Below are 19,296 nucleotides of genomic sequence, written 5' to 3' on the forward strand. Positions count from 1 at the left end.
TCATGGCTGAGACATGTGTCAAACCAAACTATTGAAGGTGAACAATCGGGTTGTGAACAATTATTTGATTTTTGCTTTTAAGAATACATTCTATATACCCCTCCCAAACCATAGCCTGCTCAGCCGTACATTGATTTACTCCCTCAAAATAATATTAGAAAGGCCCACGACATATTTGCAATCTTGTTCCCCCTCCCCCCCCCCCGATTTTGTGTGTGTGTGTGTGTGTGTGTGTGTGTGTGTGTGTGTGTGTGTGTGTGTATGTGTGTGTGTGAGTGTGTGTGTGTGTGTTGTGTGTGTGTGTGTGTGTGTGATACGTAGCTCGTCTGTTTCCTCTCCAGCTGGTGTACCTTGATCAGTTGGTACGTTGCCCGAGTTGTGTTGTGTGTCTGTATGTATGCTGGTTCACGTGGTACATGCATAGAGATGGGCGTCAATCCCGCCTGATATAGTCTACTGCGAGTACTGTTATATTGTATTTCCTCGTACTGCGTAAAAATTAATACTGTAATGATTTTGACTTCTGTGAAAATTCGCTCATCATGTTCATGCTTTTCTTTATAAAAATGAACAATTTTGAATTATTTTGAATTTGTGTGGAAGCCAGTACAATTTATAAAAGAAGAGATTATAGCACAAAGTACGGCTCGCATATTTTCCGTACATTCGACGACTCTTTGCAAAGACTGTTTCTTGCACAAGCACAGGCTCTACAATTGAGTTGACGATCGCTGCTAAAATGAAGTTTATGTTAACGTTTTTGAGACAGTAAGTTCATTCATTTGATACTTTACCCTTTGTCCTACATCTTGTTCGTTTTCCTAGCACATGCATGATGTTGTAAATGAGCGAGGCAACAAGGAGGCGAACATGAATACTGTTTGCATGATGCTGCGATATAGTGATTGTGTAGTCCCACCAATTGAGATATATGTCGCTCGTTCGGTTAGCCTTTCTTTGCATCATATGCATTGCATGAATTGCAGTTGTTGGTCACGCGCACATCCGCACGCACGTAATTTGTTTGCCCTTATTGGAATGACTTTGTTTGATTTTGATATTGCAATGATAACAAACTGCTCAAGTTCGTTTATTTGATTAGATATGTACATCTTACCAGGGGAAAACGGGCTTCATGAATCAAACATGCTGAATAAATGAATGATAAATTTAATCAGCAAATGCAAACTTGTAAACTTTGTAGCGGTTTCCAATATCTCTGTATTTTTACTGTCTGGCTGCTGTCAATTATGCTGTCTGACAACCCGGTGTACCCAGCATTCTGTCAATATCCACGCGAGCTTTCTTTGTGCGCCGACACATGACAGGTGCGCACTACATTCTTCGCTTTTGTCATCGTGCCGAGGTACGCGTATTTCACATTCCAACAGTAGACGGATTTTCATAAACACACCCCTTGTTTTGCTGTCACGGAAACAAGCTACCAATTAGTGGCGAGCTGTGCATTCTCACCAGCTAATTACCACTCTCAAAGCTCCTGTCCGTGACACGTTTTCTCCGACCACGCTGTTTCATTTTTCCATGCTTCCTCACTTCACGATTAGCTTTCATCCAGAGAGCACGATCTAATCGTCGAAGTCACGTCCGCATATCACCTTTACTTACGGATTATTCTCAATTCGGAATATCACACCTTCCCGGATTTTATACTTCGCGACTTTCGCTACATTTTATACCGCGATTCGCCCTTTCTTCATACTCTACACTCCAACCTGGGGATTTTTACATCGCTTCATTCAACACGATCTACCTGCGCTCTACATTGCACTGCATCGGTCCTGCTAGCGTACTGTTCGTGGTGTGCAGGCTCTACCAGGGACCTCGCAGTTTCATCTATCCAGCGCCCCAGCGGTGGACTCTACCCTCGCTTGTGCTAGCCGCGGCACCCAGAGGATACTCCACGCTGCTGCTGGATATTTTGTACATATTTCTATGGGACACTGTCGTCTTCGGACACCCTACAATGTAAGTGCATTCGGAGTTAGTCCATATTATTTCATATTATTTCGGGAAGTGCAATACATCCTACAAGGACACTGTTCACCTCTACTGGTGCCCTGGTGCTTTCGACACTACTCTAAGTGTCATACGGTCGTCTACCCTTCCTGTTGGTGGTACCCCCAGTCCTGTCGTCCTGTTCGCCATTCGGTGAGTTGTTAGGTATTACATCATAGGCCCGAACCATAATACCTATATTATCCAGCTGCTGCCGCGGTGTAGTGAGCGGAATACTCGTCGTGGTTGTCTCCCTTTTGGCGTTGATCTCCAGAGTGAGATGCTTGGGATCACGCGTGGAGTTGTGTGGACGAGCGGGAGCGTGGGATGTGGTGTTCCGCTTGCGTTTGCGTCGAAGATTGCGACGCGGGCCAAAGTCGGGGGTGGGCGAACGCTCTCCGAGAGTGGTGACGGGGGGCTTCACCGCCTGAAAGTGCTGTGCAGGCGGGGGCTTCGTCTTGTTGGGTGGAGGAGGGAGGGCGCTGACTTCGGCTCCGATGACGGTCGAGGAAAGTGTGCCGTAGTCGACAGCCCGGTGTTGTCGATCCGAAGTGGGAGATCGGCGACCAGTTGTGTCGCTGCCAGAGGGGCTCGTCGCCGCTAAAGTCTGGCTGGGCTGTTTCCCTGGTGCGTTGGAAGTGATTGGTCTCTTTCGCCGCGAGCAGGGTGAGCAGCACTGCCGGGCGGCGTCACCAAACTTCCAATGGAAGTAGCACTCACTGCCAGCGTGTCAGATTTGGGAAGGGGTTCGCTTCCGCGGCGAGCTGCGCGGCCCGCCTCCATGGCCGCGGTTGCCGCCTCTGGACCGCTGACGAGAACGAGGACGGTATTTCCGTTGCGAACGGCGTGATGTTCGCTGAGACCGTCGTTCGTCCATGCGTGCTACCAGTATGAACAGCTGCTCTGTTAGCAGCAGGACCTGCGCCGTGAGGTTCGCTATGACGTCCGCCGGAGGGCTGGTGGTAGCCATTGTATTCGTCGAAGTGAAGGGTGAGGACGTAGAATGGGACGTGAAGTTGGCCCTATACGATCACGTCGGGGTCACCAATATAGGTATTATGGTACGGGCCTATGATGTAATACCTAACAACTCACCGAATGGCGAACAGGACGACAGGACTGGGGGTACCACCAACAGGAAGGGTAGACGACCGTATGACACTTAGAGTAGTGTAGAAAGCACCAGGGCACCAGTAGAGGTGAACAGTGTCCTTGTAGGATGTATTGCACTTCCCGAAATAATATGAAATAATATGGACTAACTCCGAATGCACTTAGGGTGTCCGAAGACGACAGTGTCCCATAGAAATATGTACAAAATATCCAGCAGCAGCGTGGAGTATCCTCCGGGTGCTGCGGCTAGCACAAGCGAGGGTAGAGTCCACCGCTGGGGCGCTGGATAGATGAAACTGCGAGGTCCCTGGTAGAGCCTGCACACCACGAACAGTACGCTAGCAGGACCGATGCAGTGCAATGTAGAGCGCAGGTAGATCGCGTTGAATGAAGCGATGTAAAAATCCCCAGGTTGGAGTGTAGAGTATGAAGAAAGGGCGAATCGCGGTATAAAATGTAGCGAAAGTCGCGAAGTATAAAATCCGGGAAGGTGTGATATTCCGAATTGAGAATAATCCGTAAGTAAAGGTGATATGCGGACGTGACTTCGACGATTAGATCGTGCTCTCTGGATGAAAGCTAATCGTGAAGTGAGGAAGCATGGAAAAATGAAACAGCGTGGTCGGAGAAAACGTGTCACGGACAGGAGCTTTGAGAGTGGTAATTAGCTGGTGAGAATGCACAGCTCGCCACTAATTGGTAGCTTGTTTCCGTGACAGCAAAACAAGGGGTGTGTTTATGAAAATCCGACTACTGTTGGAATGTGAAATACGCGTACCTCGGCACGATGACAAAAGCGAAGAATGTAGTGCGCACCTGTCATGTGTCGGCGCACAAAGAAAGCTCGCGTGGATATTGACAGAATGCTGGGTACACCGGGTTGTCAGACAGCATAATTGACAGCAGCCAGACAGTAAAAATACAGAGATACATATGTATTGGAAACCGCTACAACTTAATTAAATTTAAGTTGTATTTACAAGCAACATTAGACAACAAGAACTGATTGTATTTTACACAAAGTCATTAAGCATACCTTAGAGTGTGATGAGTAGACTCTAGTTTTAGATTAAGTCTCAAGTAAACTAGATTTTGAGAGATCTGATTATTCTCATCATCGCCGCTTAAAATACCATTAAAAAAAAACCAAAATCTGATTTTGTGGATCTTATCAGCACCCGCACGTTGCACCAAGGTTTTGTCAAAATGGGGGTAGGGGGACATTTTGTACTATTGTAGGATAATGTTCGAGAGAGCTTGTGTGTGTGGGGGGGGGGGGAGGCAGGTATGGTATTTTTGACTTTCATTTGCCTTGTGTGTGCATTTTGTTACAGTGTACAAACAAGACAAATATGCAGGTGTGGATCTAGTTTTTTTTTTTATTACTGGGGGGGGGGGTGTTGGACCCAATGATGATGGATGATGACGACCACCTCCCCCCCCCCCCACCCCCCCCCCAAAAAAAAAGGACAAAAAAAGAGGGGTTTCACATTTCTTGCTGCCACTTCTCTTTCCCAAGGTTGGCTGACAAAAAAAAAAAAAGAAGTGGGGGGGGGGGAGGACCTGCCCCCCCCCTCCAGTCGCACCAGCCTGTGTGTACGTGTATGTGTGTTCAAAGACCAGACGACTGGATAGGGTATACTCCATGAGATGAGTAAGCCTATTGAAAAATGTGAAACTTTTTGTGTGTGTTGAGCTATTAAAAAGAGTTGCCTGATGTCTCAAAGTCATACAGCTGAAAATGTGCAGTGTAATTATGATCTAGACTATGAAATAGTTAAAACAAGTATTTTCTCTCTATTTTCTGCCTGTTCTGTTGTCCAGTGGGGAAACAGAGTGGAATGCCACCTTCAGATGCCAAGGACAGTCGGACGTCCCACTGAACAATGAAGGGAAGGAGCAGGCCAAGAGGCTAGGGGCTTACCTCTCCAAAGAGAAATTTGACTATGTCTATTCGAGCGATCTGAGCAGATGTCTCCAGGTGAGTTGGTTCTTTGTGACATGCAAAATGGTTTCATGGTACTTCCATCTGAATGTATGATATTCTGTATAAAAAAAAAATAAATAAATAAAAAAATGAAAAAAAACAAATAAAAATCTACTTTTCCCAGTAAGTTGTTTTGAATGTGAACATTGAAAGCATTTCATGTATTGTTATAAGGATGGCAAACAAATCTAGCCAAGCTTCAGCTGTATACTGTAAAACAAGGAATGTCCGCATGCATTTTGATTTCGTGAATTTTGCGAGCGCGAAGATTCACGACATTAAAAATTCTTATTTACAATGTATATGCATTCAATGTTAGAGGCAACTCATGAAAATTTCATGCCACGAAAAATGCTGTCGGCTCCAATTCGCAGAAATTTCATGCCGCGAATATATCATATTTTACAGTACCCTCTTGTTTGTTTACCATTATTATTTTGCATTTTCATTGTACACAGCAAAATATTGTCTAATGTATTGTCTGTATATTGTCATTGTACACATGTCCAGACTGTCAAAGAGGTGATTGATCAAGGACCCAATCCTAACATTGAAGTCATTCAGGACAAGCGACTGAGGGAAAGAGTGAGATATGATTTATTTTGAACTATATTAAGCGTAATATAATATGCTGCTAACTCTCTATACTGAAATCTCAAGGCAACTTGGGTAATTTTATAACAACAAAATGCCAGGAGATAATATGTATTGTATATGCCATATATTTAGCAAGTCTAATTTTTGGTGAATCAGGACTTCCCAACAATTTTGGGAGGGGTTTATTTTGCAATCATGGAGTACAGCAATAAACAGAGAAATCATTATCATTCCCTCATTTTCAAGAGGCAAAATTAGTGATCCTGCATTCAAAACAAAGATGCTATGAAATTAAACGAAAGAGCATTGAGAATTGCTGATTTTATGATGCATTCCGAAATATTTCCAAGATCATTTCAATAGAGCAGACATTCAGCTACTTGTAACTTTTACTAGTTGCAATGTACAAAATACACTTGAACAAACCTGATATTTTGACGCATGTATGATTATGTTTACGGCCATGCATGTGTTTTACTTAGCTGCTATGTATAACAAGTGGGAATCTGAGCTAATATTTTTGTGTGCTGTTAAATTTGTGAGGGGCGCCCCAAAATGAAACCCTTACATAATCTATGGGCCATATAGCAAATATTAATTATGCATGTATATGCATTGGACTTTCCATCATGTATGTAGGCCTTTGGAGTCTATGAAGGTATGTCATTTGACATTTACCTGCAAGCCCTCAGGAACTGTGTTGGTGAGTTTGTCATCGAGGGAGGAGAGACACCAGAGCAGGTAATAACATCCATCTTTATAGAAGGAAAACAGACTAGCTTGTAGTACTCCTCTCATTTTAAACATTTGCGTTTTCATAATCATCTGCTATTACATACTCATCTACTTGGGTGATCCAAGGGCAATTCATTTCATTTTTTTTTAGTTCATTTCATTAGTCATGCATCTATTGCAGTTCACTTCCAATACATATATTAGGAGCTCTGTGTGGGGTACATGATATCCAGTAGATGTGCTATCAATTGATCAGCTCATAATATCCTTGTCTCCAGTGGTCTGTTTCCAGTTTGCAGTGTAATTATTGCACTGTCACTTTATTATGTACTGTTTTGACCTGGTGTGTGCTCACCTCTTCCATAGAAATTAATTTTCTGAATCATCTTGTGTGAACCACATGCATAAGTGTAATTTTTCATTAAGGAGTGTAATAGATTGAGAAAGAGAAGATTTTTGTAATATTATCCGAAAGTGAGAAGTTTGGGACTGATTTTATGGATGTACATTTTTGTTTAGAGCTTGTGTCATTATGAACAGTTGATATCAGTACACTCATAGTCTTGTCTATGTTAAGCATAAAAAGAAGTAAGATATGAAATATTAATGAAACATATGAATTTTTTTTACAATTTTAATTTCAGGTATTAGCCAGGACAATTGAATTCCTGCATGACATGTGCAAGTATGTGAAGACGCAGGAGACAAATAAGACTAATGCGGCCAAGAGTGAGATAGCAGCGAGTGGAGCAGCGGAGGGAGGGAGCGCCGCAGCCGAGGCTGGTGGAAAGACCACATCAGATGTCTTCATCTCCGAGTTCACCGGAGAGAACCAGGAGGCACGGAGCCTCCCGCATGTGCTGCTCTCGACTCACGGCTTTGTGACCAGAAACTTCCTCAAGTACCTCTACTGCATCGTCAATGTCGAAATCCCGGAGGGGGACTGGCTGATCGACGACGGCTGCCCCAACACCTCCCTGAGCACGCTCGTCGTCGAAACGGACAAAGACGACAAGTTTGACTTTGAGAGACTTAGGTGCTACTTCATCTACAAGGTGGATCATTTAGGATAGAGTATGTTGCATTTACCAGTACTTACAACTGAGATCTTGCTTGAATGTGTGAATACTTAGCCCATGAAAGTAAGGGTTTCACTCATGCAACTATGTGCAGTATATTTATTGAATAGTAGGTTTGTGACTCAATTCATCCATGTTTGATAATGTGAAATATATTAGGTGTAAGATGTGTTTTACCATATGTAGATTAAAGAGGTTTGTTATCATTATTGTGAAAGATATAGGAAGACTCAGGAGACTAAGAGAAGAAGAGAGATTTGTAAGCTGATGTCTCTTAGTGCATAATAGAAGGGTACTTTGCTGGTGTGTGCTTCATTGTAGGTTCAAATGCCCCTCGGTTCATCTATCGTTGAAGTCCATTAGTAAACATGTGAAGTATAGGATTATTTTTTATGATAGCTTCGTACTTGCTTGCACTATGATATGAAGCTAGTGATTAGGAACAATTCATTGAATACAAAATATTGTGTACCAGCTCATCAACATTTTTAACAGGTAATGTAGACAAATGTGTGTAGAGCCCTTTACAGAGAGATTTTTCAGTTTCTCAGTATGATCAAACAGTGTGGAAGTACAGGTATGTTTCATAGAGCTTATTAGTGTAGTAAGTACCAGGTACAGTATAGAATATTTTTCCTGCTTGTGACAGAAATTGAGAATCTGTGGTGCTGTTGTGGGTAAATTCTTGTCTACAGAGACATTTGGCATTTAACAAAGAAGAGAGCAAGAGTCTTTAATAGCCAAATACCTCTGAAATCAAGTTTTTTTTTTTTTTTTTTTTTACTTGTGGCATAGGAATAATTTGATTTTCAATGAAATCTTGAAATCCTGAAAAGGCAGGAGGTATGTCAAGTCCTTCAAGAGAAGTGCATCAGAGTCCACATCATGGGACCAGCCATTGTTTACATGAAGAGGCTGCAGAGAATGAGTCTTTAATAGTGATTTGAATCATAGCATTCTTTGGCTGGACAGTGATATGTGTGAGAGAATTCTAGGTAGACACCATCTAGGAGCCGAAGATTGATGTATCAAATGACAGTTGAAAACCACTATGCAAGGACTCCATCCTTATTTTTTTATTTTTTATTTTTTATTTTTTTTTGTACTGTGAGGAACACAGGGAGCACACAGCTCTCCTTAGATTACTTTCACGTGCCTTTTGAATGAAAAGCAAGAATCAGAGAACCCCAAGGTTACACATTTGTAAGTTTTCAGTATGCAGTGTGCATACAACTCCTTTTGTCTTCTGAAGTTATACAGTCAAACACTGTGATTCTATCGTGTAGCATCTGTAATGAACTTTACATTCGCTTTTCCCATACGTCTATGAATGAAACTTGTCTTGACAAGTTACTATTTGCCTAACATTAGAAATGATGAATGCAAAAACAAGAAGTAATTTGTGTTTGCTTTCTGTAATACATGCATATCAAATTATTAGGCCCTGAAGAAGGCTTGCTTGTTAGATTTTACAGTTCTGGTGGAAAGAATATGAAGGGATAACAATACCAACAAGGGCTTAACTTGGAGTCTGTGGCCATTGTACACAAGGTCTTTCACTTGTTGTCTTCTCTCCTAGGGTCTTTGTAGTAGCTACATAAAGCAGGTGGCCACCTTTGGCAGGTGGCCATTAAGACAGGTTGAAGTGTATTTATGTACTTGGATATATCAATGAATAGATCGCTGGTTGAAGGTGATAGCATATGTAGTCTGTGTGAAGGTTATGAACACAAATATTTTTTGCAGTTGGTTTTCATACCTGCATTGTATTTACTTTTCAAAAGACATGCAACTCATTGTACTTATTTATCACAGTCTTCCCATGTTTTTGGCTTGTTCATGTGCTGTTCTCAGCGTTTGGCCCAGAGGGTATGTCAAATGTCAAACCCACTTCATTGCCTTATTCCTTCTGTTTTGTTTGTGTGTGACAAAGTATTTATGTATTAGATGTTGCATTGCTAGAAATTGTAGAATGTGTATTGCATATTGCAATCTTGTACATCAGAGAAAATTCGTATGCAGGGCAGTATTTTCAATGTTTTTTGTAGTGAAATATAATGTCTCCTTTTTAAAGCAAATGCAGAAATATTAGACTTCTATAGAGAGTGCAGTCTTGGAATTGACAGTTCTTACCATTTACAGTGTATGATGCCTTTCTGGTGCTATAATCCTTTATGCAAACATTGAGGAATAAGTGTACATGTTTATGATACATGTATCTAGTTCAGCACAAAACAAATACATGCTCTTAGATGTTCAATAACTAAGGATATTTTTCATTAGTAGCACTATAGCTGCAGGTCTCCCACAACCAATTCTATTCCTTGATTCTCTGACAAAGACTGGTCACTTCAGAATTGAACCCATAACCCAAATATTACTCCTGAATAATAAAGTTAACTTGTGATCAATTGACATGTCTGTTTCATTATCCTGTTGACTTCACCTGGGTCCTGCACTGTAGATCTTTTGATGATATATATGCATGAAACCATAGTTGTATCGTACATACTCATATAAGAGAGAGAGAAAAAATCCTTCAAATGAATTATTGGAAGAGTGGGGAAGCTGAAGTTTGAAATTGGAATATGATGTACCATAATGGCACAGTACTTTCTTCACAGACAACGTGTACTCAGTCTACTCCACTGTTACTGTCCACAATTCTTGAGCAGAAAATGCTGTTTGTCATTAGAGTTGCTCATGTGCAGTAGCTGAAAGGAAGTGTGAAAGAAACCATGTTAAATCAGCATTATGGGCATTATATCCCTTGTTTTGTTGAAGAACCATCACACTTCTTGATTAATTATGAATCATTTGTTGTCATGCTTATAAGAACAGTCTCAGTGAACAGAATCCATAAAGAAAATGTCCAACAAGAAAGCCAAAATTTACTTAGTAAGCAGGAGCAAATCATTTTTGGTAATATTAAGTGGTTTTGACAAAGTGATATTGATACATGATGGGCCTACCTTGGTACAATATTATATTGAGCAACTGACTGCTGTATTTGAAGTATAATAACAATATTTTTCATTCTCTGAAGCAATAATTTATTACATTTTTGTATCATGTTACCAGTAAAAAGCTGAAGATAATTCATCAGCTTAATTTGTTCACTTTTTATTTGTAGATGTTAGTAGGTATTTGCTATTTTGATTTAACTAAACTTGAATTGTTCTAGTTGATGTGTCAGTTCCTTATTTTGTTTTACTGCTTCAATGGCAAAGAATATGAGAAATACTTTTTGTGTGACTATAATCATGATAATTCCTAACTATGTGCTGCTGTACCTCCTGTCAAACAAGAATGAATGTGGAAATGTAACACAACAGTGCATTATTAGCAGAAATTGGAGTAAGACAGACAATTAACTTGCCTAACATAGCAAAAACTTACACATGTAAAGAGGAGTTCCATCCTCTGAAAGAGAAACAATGGAGGATTTTGAACTGAAGAGCTCATCAGGAAATTATTTCAGGAGTCATTCAAATATTCCATTGATTCTTAATAATGCAGTGGTATTCTGAAAACCATGTACACTGTATATCAAATGTTTTCTGAAGAGTAATAAGCACTAGTATTCCTAAGACCATAATTATCTTTTATTCTACCTTGCTATCATGGGTATATTTGTTATTGGATTGTTTTATGTTTTTGCATATATTGGTTTTTAAAAGGTAAAAGACAGAAGGGAATAGGATGCATTGGGAATGTGAATTGTTACAAATATGTATTTGTATAATGTTTCTCCCATTCACGAGGCAGCACATGTATGGTATAGCTTGAAAAATGTATGAAGCTCTTGCCAGAATAAAGATTTTCATCTCTGATTGATTGCACATGATTTTAAAAAGTTACTTTTGTTTTCAGATATATAATCCCAGTCTTCCTATAGCTTAAATTGTGCTCCTGCTTGTGAAAGTGAAATGGAGCAGCTTTTGTCCATTGGTTCCCATGTGTCTGTGTGTCTATGTCTGTGGTGTGTACATTGTAAGACATAATTATGTCTAATTTTGTATTGCAAGACTGTTGTATACTTACTTGTAGGTTTCACAAAAATTTCCTATTTGTTTTATGACTACAAACTTTAGAATAATGTGGAAACAAGTCATTTTTGAGAAAATGGCCGCCCAATTCTTATAATAAAGATCAAAGAGAGGGAGAAAGATAGAGAGAGACGGGGGGAGGGGGAGGAAGAGAGAGTGGGGGAGAAGGATGAAGGGAGAGCATGTTGGAGACTGTTGCAGAAGTTGGACACACACTGATGTTTTATAAGGGAGGTTGTGGTATATTCTGTACCCCCATATCCCTGACTTTACACCGTATGCGTGTGAGCTATACCTGCATACATACGGGCAATTATATGTCCTTTATTATGTGTAGACTTCGTGGTTACAGCTCGTTGTTCCGAAGGTTCGTTATTCTGAAGGCTCTGTAGTCCGAAGATTCGTTATTCCGAATTTCATTTTTGGATTAACAAATCTCCGGAATAATGAATCTTCGGAAAAACACCACAAATGTTCGGATTAACGAACCCTTGTTCATTTTCAGATTAACGAACCTCTGGGTATAGGGAATTTGTATGTTTCGGATTAACGAACCTTTGGAATAACGAACCTTCAGAATAGCGAACCTTCGGAATAACGAACAGCACCCAGACTTCGTCACGTCCCGTGTGGGATGCCTACAGCGTGATTGAGGGTGGGTGGTATGGCAAGCCGTTCGGGTCATTGCGTCAGGTCACTACACGTACTTCGAAACACCTACGCGTGCCTGACCACACGTAACGTGACGTGTACCCACACTATGGCAAGCCGTTCGGGTCAATGCGTCAGGTAACTACACGATGGCGTTACGTGTGGTCAGGCACGCGTAGGTGTTTCGAGGTACGTGTAGTGACCTGACGCAATGACCCGAACGGCTTGCCATAGCCCGCAGGACTCGTACAAGCACGCATGAGCGCAGGCAGGCCCCCACGGCCAGGTGCAGGTATGGTGAGCCGCGCCTTTCGGCGGCGGCGGGTGGTGGGTGCGGGGCGCGTGTGCGGGGCGGTGATTGTGCGAAGTCGACGTATTTAAAGGCAAGCTGAATCAGCGGAATTGAAGAAAGCTCAAGGAATGCTATTTGGAAGTATTAAATGCGATGCTTCCGAGCCCCGAGGAAAATGGGGAAATTCATGCTGACATTCGTAAGGCAGTGAGTAACAAAAAATTAATATCAATGTTCTTAAAAAGAGGAGTAGACTAGTAACACTGGCAACAGACAAGTTCAGAAGGGCTAATCCAGATATGACCAGACTGTCCGTAGACCCACATATATATTTATATGTTTGCAAAATGTTAAGCAACAGAAGTGTAGATCTATCGATCTTTATAGTACTAGAATGTAATGTGTAGACAGAGCTCTCATTCAAATACAACTGATTTGTATTTAAAAGAGAGCTCTGTCTAGACTTTCGGTAATCCACCACTGTCTTGTTTTAACATTGCAATGCCAACACTGCACTGCAAACGTGTCAGTGGTTCTACTTCTGAAGTCCTGCCTATGACAATGTATAGAAACTCTAGTAGTAGAGAGAGTTGGAACTGTGTATTTGTCAGATTAGACCGAGGTTGCAAGGACAAGGTATTTTTACCTGTATATCGTGATCATGCATAGGGGTGAACTCGTTAATTTGTCATATCACTGCAGCCCCACAGCACAGGTGCAGGTTAGCGTTTGGTTAGCATAGATAAGAAACTAAGCCCGCAATCAAAGGTGGCTGACCCGGCTGCTGTCATCCTGTCGCTAATTGTAAACATTGTGCACATATACAGACATAATATAAACAGTAGACTCTACCACTAGACAGTGGATATTGCAATTGTCTGCTTCAAGAGATGGAGCTTCTAACGTAAGTTTATGGGTGCAGTCTATTTGGGCTCATCAGGATACGAGGTCAGATGGCTGGATTTAGTATAGCTGCAATGCAGTGTTGTCTCAATTGAAGTTATTTATTGCGGATATTGCATTGTCTTGAAGTTGAATTGTGAAGTAGGTAGGTCTACCATAATAGCGTAACCGCACCAGCGACCCCAACCCGTACAGCGCCCCGCACCGGGGTTAGGTCTACCGGTACACTTGTATATGTTTTGTGCTGTACTACTTTAAGGGACTGTATGTACAGTACTGGTTGAGGTGAGAATTCATGTTTATAATATTTTTTGGTGAGATAATGAGAAACCTCTTTATGAAATAAGAAAAGGCATGTAATTTCAAGTAGGATTCAATGTTTATTTGATGAAAATTGGTCTTGAAATGGCTGAGAGATCCTAAAAGTGATCCTAATAAAATTGACAGGCCACAACTCAGTTTTATTAGGATCTCTTTGTTTTTCCTTGTTTTTATATATCTCAGTCATTTCAAAACCGATTTTCATCAAATAAACTTTTGATTCCCCTTAGAATTGTATGCTCTGTAACATTTCATAGAGTGGTTTCTAAATATCTCGCAAAACATTACAAGCTGAATCCTATACCTCAACCAGTACTGTACAGTCCCTTTAAAAGCCTACACTATACTGTAGTTGGAATGGTCCAGGCAATTTTGTCAAGAAACATTGTTTTAATGATTATTCCAGTAGAATTTTCATATAATTTCTTTTTTCTTCGTATCTGCATTTTACTCTAAATCAATCAATTTCTTCATTATTGACAATTGTATTATTTGCACACATATCATCATGTGTCAAGAAATATTTCAAATTCATTGTGTGCATGTATGCATACAGCGTATGTGTGTGTGTGTTTTTTCAAATGAGATCATATAGAATACAATGTGACAATTCATCATGAAGTCATCATACTTTGAAAATTGATTCTGTGAAAATCTATGCGAGTAAGTGAATATCCTTGAATTTGTTCATGATGATATCATTGCACTTGCAGTGGAGAGACAGAATACAACAAGCAGGGTTTACTACAGGGCCAGACGGACATACCCCTCAATGAGACAGGATTCCGGCAGGCTGCTGCTCTGGGGCGATATCTCGCCAGGGAACCATTCAGCAGAATCTACTCTAGTGATCTGAACAGATGTGTTCAGGTGATTTTTTTTTTCTTTACAACAATACAAATCATCGTATCTACATGTATGTACAATGTATATATATATATACAGGTATCCGCATAATTAGCAGTACTAGAAATATAGTAATAATAATGTCACAATAGAGGAATGCAGTAAATGCCAATTGCCTTGACTTTGATGCAAAATCTGAATTTCGGGGGCCTCCCCCTTTGTCAGGGATGAAAGTGCTTATGAATTTTCACAGTGATATTAATAGGTATTAACAGTACTGTTAATATCACTGTGAAAATTCATAAGCACTTTCATCCCTGACGAAGGGAGAGGTTTCCGAAAATTCTGGTTTTTAATCAAAATCAAGGCAATTGGCATTTAATGCATTCCTCTATTGTGACATTATTATTACTATATATGTATGTATGGTCGAGTGAAGTGTGATTACGTTCCAAGGGGAATATGTACAGCATTGAATAAATATATGCAGAAGGAAAGAGAAGAACCATGAGGAAGGCAGAAGAACAAGGATACTGAAATGGAACCACTAACATTTGTAGTAGGGGTAGGAGAAGACCAAAAGGGGGAAAAAAAGTGCTGCTACATTCCAATATTTAAACTCATAAAAGTTAGAAATTATAATATTTAAGCGAACCTGTATGCAAACAATCTAATCCAGCCTGTATTCTCCAGTCACGTCTTGTTTATTTTCTCTTCTATGCAGACGGCAGAAGGTGTCATAAAGAATGGCAAGATTCCTCGACCAGGCATTATCAAGGATGCTAGACTGAGAGAAAGGGTAATCCATGTTTTGATTTTACTTTCAAAAGCAGGGGGTGGAGGGGGGAGGGGATGATAGGCTACTTAGCAGGCAGGTATTGTATCACTTGTTCAACCCTAGCCATGCTTTGTTGGCTGATTAATACATTGTATGTACCTGAAGAAAGTGCTTTGTTGGCCAGTTTGCACTGAATGTCTGGCCGGTTTGCACTGTTGTCTGGAATCTTATTGTCAATGCATAGAGATTGCATGCCTTTTACCTACTGTAATCCCTCTAGGATCAGGGCCTCGTTTTATAAAAAGTTGATATGATGGCAACTCTTGCTGGAATGGTAATTGTCGTAATGACAAGAATCCAGCTTCCTCATTGGCTGTTGCTATTGGAAGTTGCCATTACAGCAAGAGTTGCTATCCTAACATCTTTTATGAAATGGGGCCCTGGTCCCTGTTGTGTTGTCATGATCTGCCTGTGGGACTGAGGCACATTACTGCTACACTTGAGTGGGCTTGCAAATTAAAAACATGGTAAAGCTTTGATGGAGTACTGAATCCTGATGAGAAAAGCAAAGCAAGTTACTGGCAAGCTAAATGCTTTGGCACGTGAAGAGTTATGTCCTTCCAGAATATGTAATTTAATAAATGCCATTAGTTAGCATTGCATTAGAAGTCATGTGATTGTAGAACTGGCATAGTTAGATACTTCCTTAGTTTGCATTGGGGAATTTTAGGTGTGTTGATGTATGATTTCAATTTATTGTGAGGGGAAAATCATTCCATATCTTGCATTGTATCGTCACAGCAAAGTCAATTTGCCGCTATATACATGCCAACATCTGCTAACTTGAGTTGTCATTGCAAGCTACAGTGAATCAATCTGTTTTAAAACCTTTATGTGATTTATGCAATGTGAAACTGTGAGCCATGTGATTTACCAGATGTGATATTTTTGTGTACGTGCAGTAATTATGATGTGTTTGTGTTGATCATTTAAGAACAGTTTCTATAGGTAGATAAGAATTTTGATTCTCTTTTGGAATTGCAGTACTTTGGGAGTTTTGAAGGAGCGACAAGAAATAAGTATCGACAGGCTCAAGCAACCAGCCCCAACTCTAGCATATCTGGAGTAGAAACTGCCTCACAGGTAAGGTGAAAGGGAGGCGAAGGGGGATTTGATTGCTACTGACATTCTTTTTATTTCATCCATCATGTTTCCTCACATTAGAGCCTAAGTTTTGGTCGACAAACCACCATGAAAAGTATTTTCGAGCATCTCTTTAGTTAACGCTGATCTCTAACTCATAGCATCGCAATCATTTGAAGGAAAGCTTTCAAGAAATTGAAAAAGCATTAGTGTTCAATATAAGATAAGTTTCCTTATCAGTGGTAACATTCACAATGAATATGTGGCACTGTCAAAGTGGAAATTTTTGTGGTGTGGAACTTTTTGCACATTTCGCGCAACCAGACGCTTGCACGAAAGTAAAAGCATGCAAATATTTTTGCATGCCATATGTTCCAGAAGTTCATGTCTTGATTCTGCGCAATTAAAAACACTAAAAATCCATCTTACCTGGCCGAGTGCAAAAATTAGTCGCATGAAAATATCCACTTTTACAGTATATGGAAATTGAATTGCACAATCAGCTGCTCTGAAGAAAAAAGATTTCTAGAAAAGTGGTGCTTCCGTGAAATTTTTTGCAGACATTTCATCATTGTAAGGGCCATTTCAACATCATACATGTGTCATTAAAAGCATCGATGCATGACAGTGCTTCATTTTTTTTTTTCTTTTTTCTTTTTTTGCAGGTGGTTGACAGGGGATTGTCATTCCTCAATGACTTATGCAAGGAACTCCATCAAGAGTTTGAACAGAACAGAGAACGGGAAGAAATCTGTGTTACGACCGGATCCCTGCTCTCCAGGGAGGAGGATGAAGGAGTGTCTCACAGTCAGTTCGAGGTAGTCTTTGCGGCAGAGGGGGAGAGTGAGCAGAAGAGTGCTGTGAATTCGGATTCAGATAGCACTACGCCAATATCAGGGAGTGGGACTACAGCCATGAGTGCCAGTGCATCTTCTTCTGCCGATGCTAGGTCACACACAGCACGGGAGACCGCAGGCCAAGAGGACAGGATAGATACCATCTTTGTCTCGGGGATAACCGGCGTGAGGAGTGCGCCCCTGGACTGTCCCCACATTCTGGTGTCTTCCCACGGTTTCATGCTCCGCGCTCTGTTTCAAAAGTTGCAGAAGCTCTTCAGGATGGATATCCCTGGTGGCCCGGGCCTGCTTCGGGCTGGGTGCCCCAATACAGGACTGAGCACTTTTGTAGTGGAGCTGGACAGCAAAGGGAGTATATGTGACATGGAGTGCTACTTTGTCTTCCTCAGTGACCATTTGTCACATGATAACCTGCAATCATGAAGATTTTGTCATCTCTGTCATACGGGATATCCTGAACAAACAGAAGATAATTGGTCATTACATGTCTGCCAAAATGTCATATGTCTCATTTATTTCTTCTCCATTTCACACTGCTTCTGCAGATCAAAGGCATAAAACCATTTTAAGTTTATTTCATGGGACTTGCTATTGGTGGTGTCTTAGGCATGATAGCTGCCAATACCATGCAAACAGCGAGGAGACCCTCAATGATCTTGCCTGCCAACAGTTGAACTCCGTGACTTGCTCAATTACCTTTATTTCTGACATAGTTGTCAGTATCTGTAGGACATCACCTGTGAAATGTTGCAGGAAAAGTTGTTATCAGATGTACTCCTTATAGGTGGCGTCTCTGAAAAGCTGGTGCATTCTGTATCTTAGTTTGGAAGGCTTGCAATCACCGAGTACCTTGGCAGTGAGGAGTTGATGGAGGCATTGCTCTTCTGATGCCGCCTTGAGCGGGGGGAGGGGGGGGGGGAATAATAGTGTAGTTCCCAACCTCCTGTGCAATCTCAGGTTGAAGCAAAGATGTGACATAAGCAAAGTGGGTTGTTTGCTTGGTGATCCTTCATATGCCAAATTGAACTTCCACCTGTGCAAACCAAAACACTGAGTTGATCAGCCAGATGGGAGGGAGTTTCAGGGTCACCTCCATTAGTGCTGGGAGGTGGTGGTAGGGGGTGGGGGTCATGGCTGGCATAGCGTAAGCTGCCTCTTCCTTTCCCATCACTTTGGGTCTGTATCAGGGCAATTACCCCATAGGGTTATGGTTAGGTTTAGGGTTAGAGTTTGGGTCAGGGTTGTGAGTTCAGGTTTAGGATTCGGATTAAGGTCAAGGGAAGGATCTGTGGTAATTGCCCAGCGGGTAATTGCCCTAGACCCATTTGGGTCACCAATTTCTAGGTATAAGTAATGAGGGCCTAGTCATCTTGTGGTGGATGTTGAAAGCAGCAAAGACATGGCATGCAGTGTTGGACTGACTGGCCACTAGTGCAACAGCGAAGGATGAGGAAGGACCGTGGTGCAGTATTATCCTCCTGGTATGTGTAGATGATTCCTGCAATTATCGGTAATACGAAAAATCTTGTGGAAATCCAGTCGTAAAGTAATTGGCATTCCACGTCTGGTCACAGAAATTGATGGCAAAGAAGGTGTGGATGGGGTGACCTAGAATTGAGATATCCCTGTTTTTTGAGGTCGCTAGGGGACCAGAACAACAAAGTGTGTCCAGATGTTGTGAAGTGGTGTCACTGGCCACTCATGCAGAGAAAGTATGCCACACAAAACTGGTACTGGGGTGCTGAACAAAGGCAAGAGGTAAAGCAATGTGCTGGTTTGCGACCCGCAGGATGGAGTTGGATGTGTTCACTTCAGTGACATAAAATACTGCTGCTATGATGATGATCTACACAAGGCCAGAACTCATGACCCTCGCGTTATCAGCATGATGCTCTTAATGCAAATTAGATGATTCAATATTTTTTTACG

The 19,296-nt window shown here is 41.3% G+C and overlaps 2 protein-coding genes across 2 annotated transcripts; both read left to right on the forward strand.

The window, feature by feature from the left end:
- The first annotated feature begins 739 nt into the window (after nt 1-739).
- On the forward strand, nt 740-7,521 carry LOC140229164 (fructose-2,6-bisphosphatase TIGAR-like). The gene is made up of 5 exons (XM_072309429.1): nt 740-768; nt 4,954-5,110; nt 5,627-5,701; nt 6,353-6,454; nt 7,093-7,521. Exons 1-5 carry the CDS (start codon nt 740-742, stop codon nt 7,519-7,521), a joined length of 792 nt encoding a protein of 263 aa, XP_072165530.1.
- A 5,173-nt stretch (nt 7,522-12,694) lies between these two features.
- LOC140229162 (fructose-2,6-bisphosphatase TIGAR-like) lies at nt 12,695-17,940 on the forward strand. Its single transcript, XM_072309428.1, has 5 exons — nt 12,695-12,726; nt 14,457-14,613; nt 15,314-15,388; nt 16,412-16,510; nt 17,176-17,940. Exons 1-5 carry the CDS (start codon nt 12,695-12,697, stop codon nt 17,788-17,790), a joined length of 978 nt encoding a protein of 325 aa, XP_072165529.1. The 3' UTR covers nt 17,791-17,940.
- The last annotated feature ends 1,356 nt before the right edge of the window (nt 17,941-19,296 follow it).

Source organism: Diadema setosum, chromosome 5 (genome assembly GCF_964275005.1).
Source record: "Diadema setosum chromosome 5, eeDiaSeto1, whole genome shotgun sequence".
Lineage (NCBI taxonomy): Eukaryota > Metazoa > Echinodermata > Echinoidea > Diadematoida > Diadematidae > Diadema > Diadema setosum.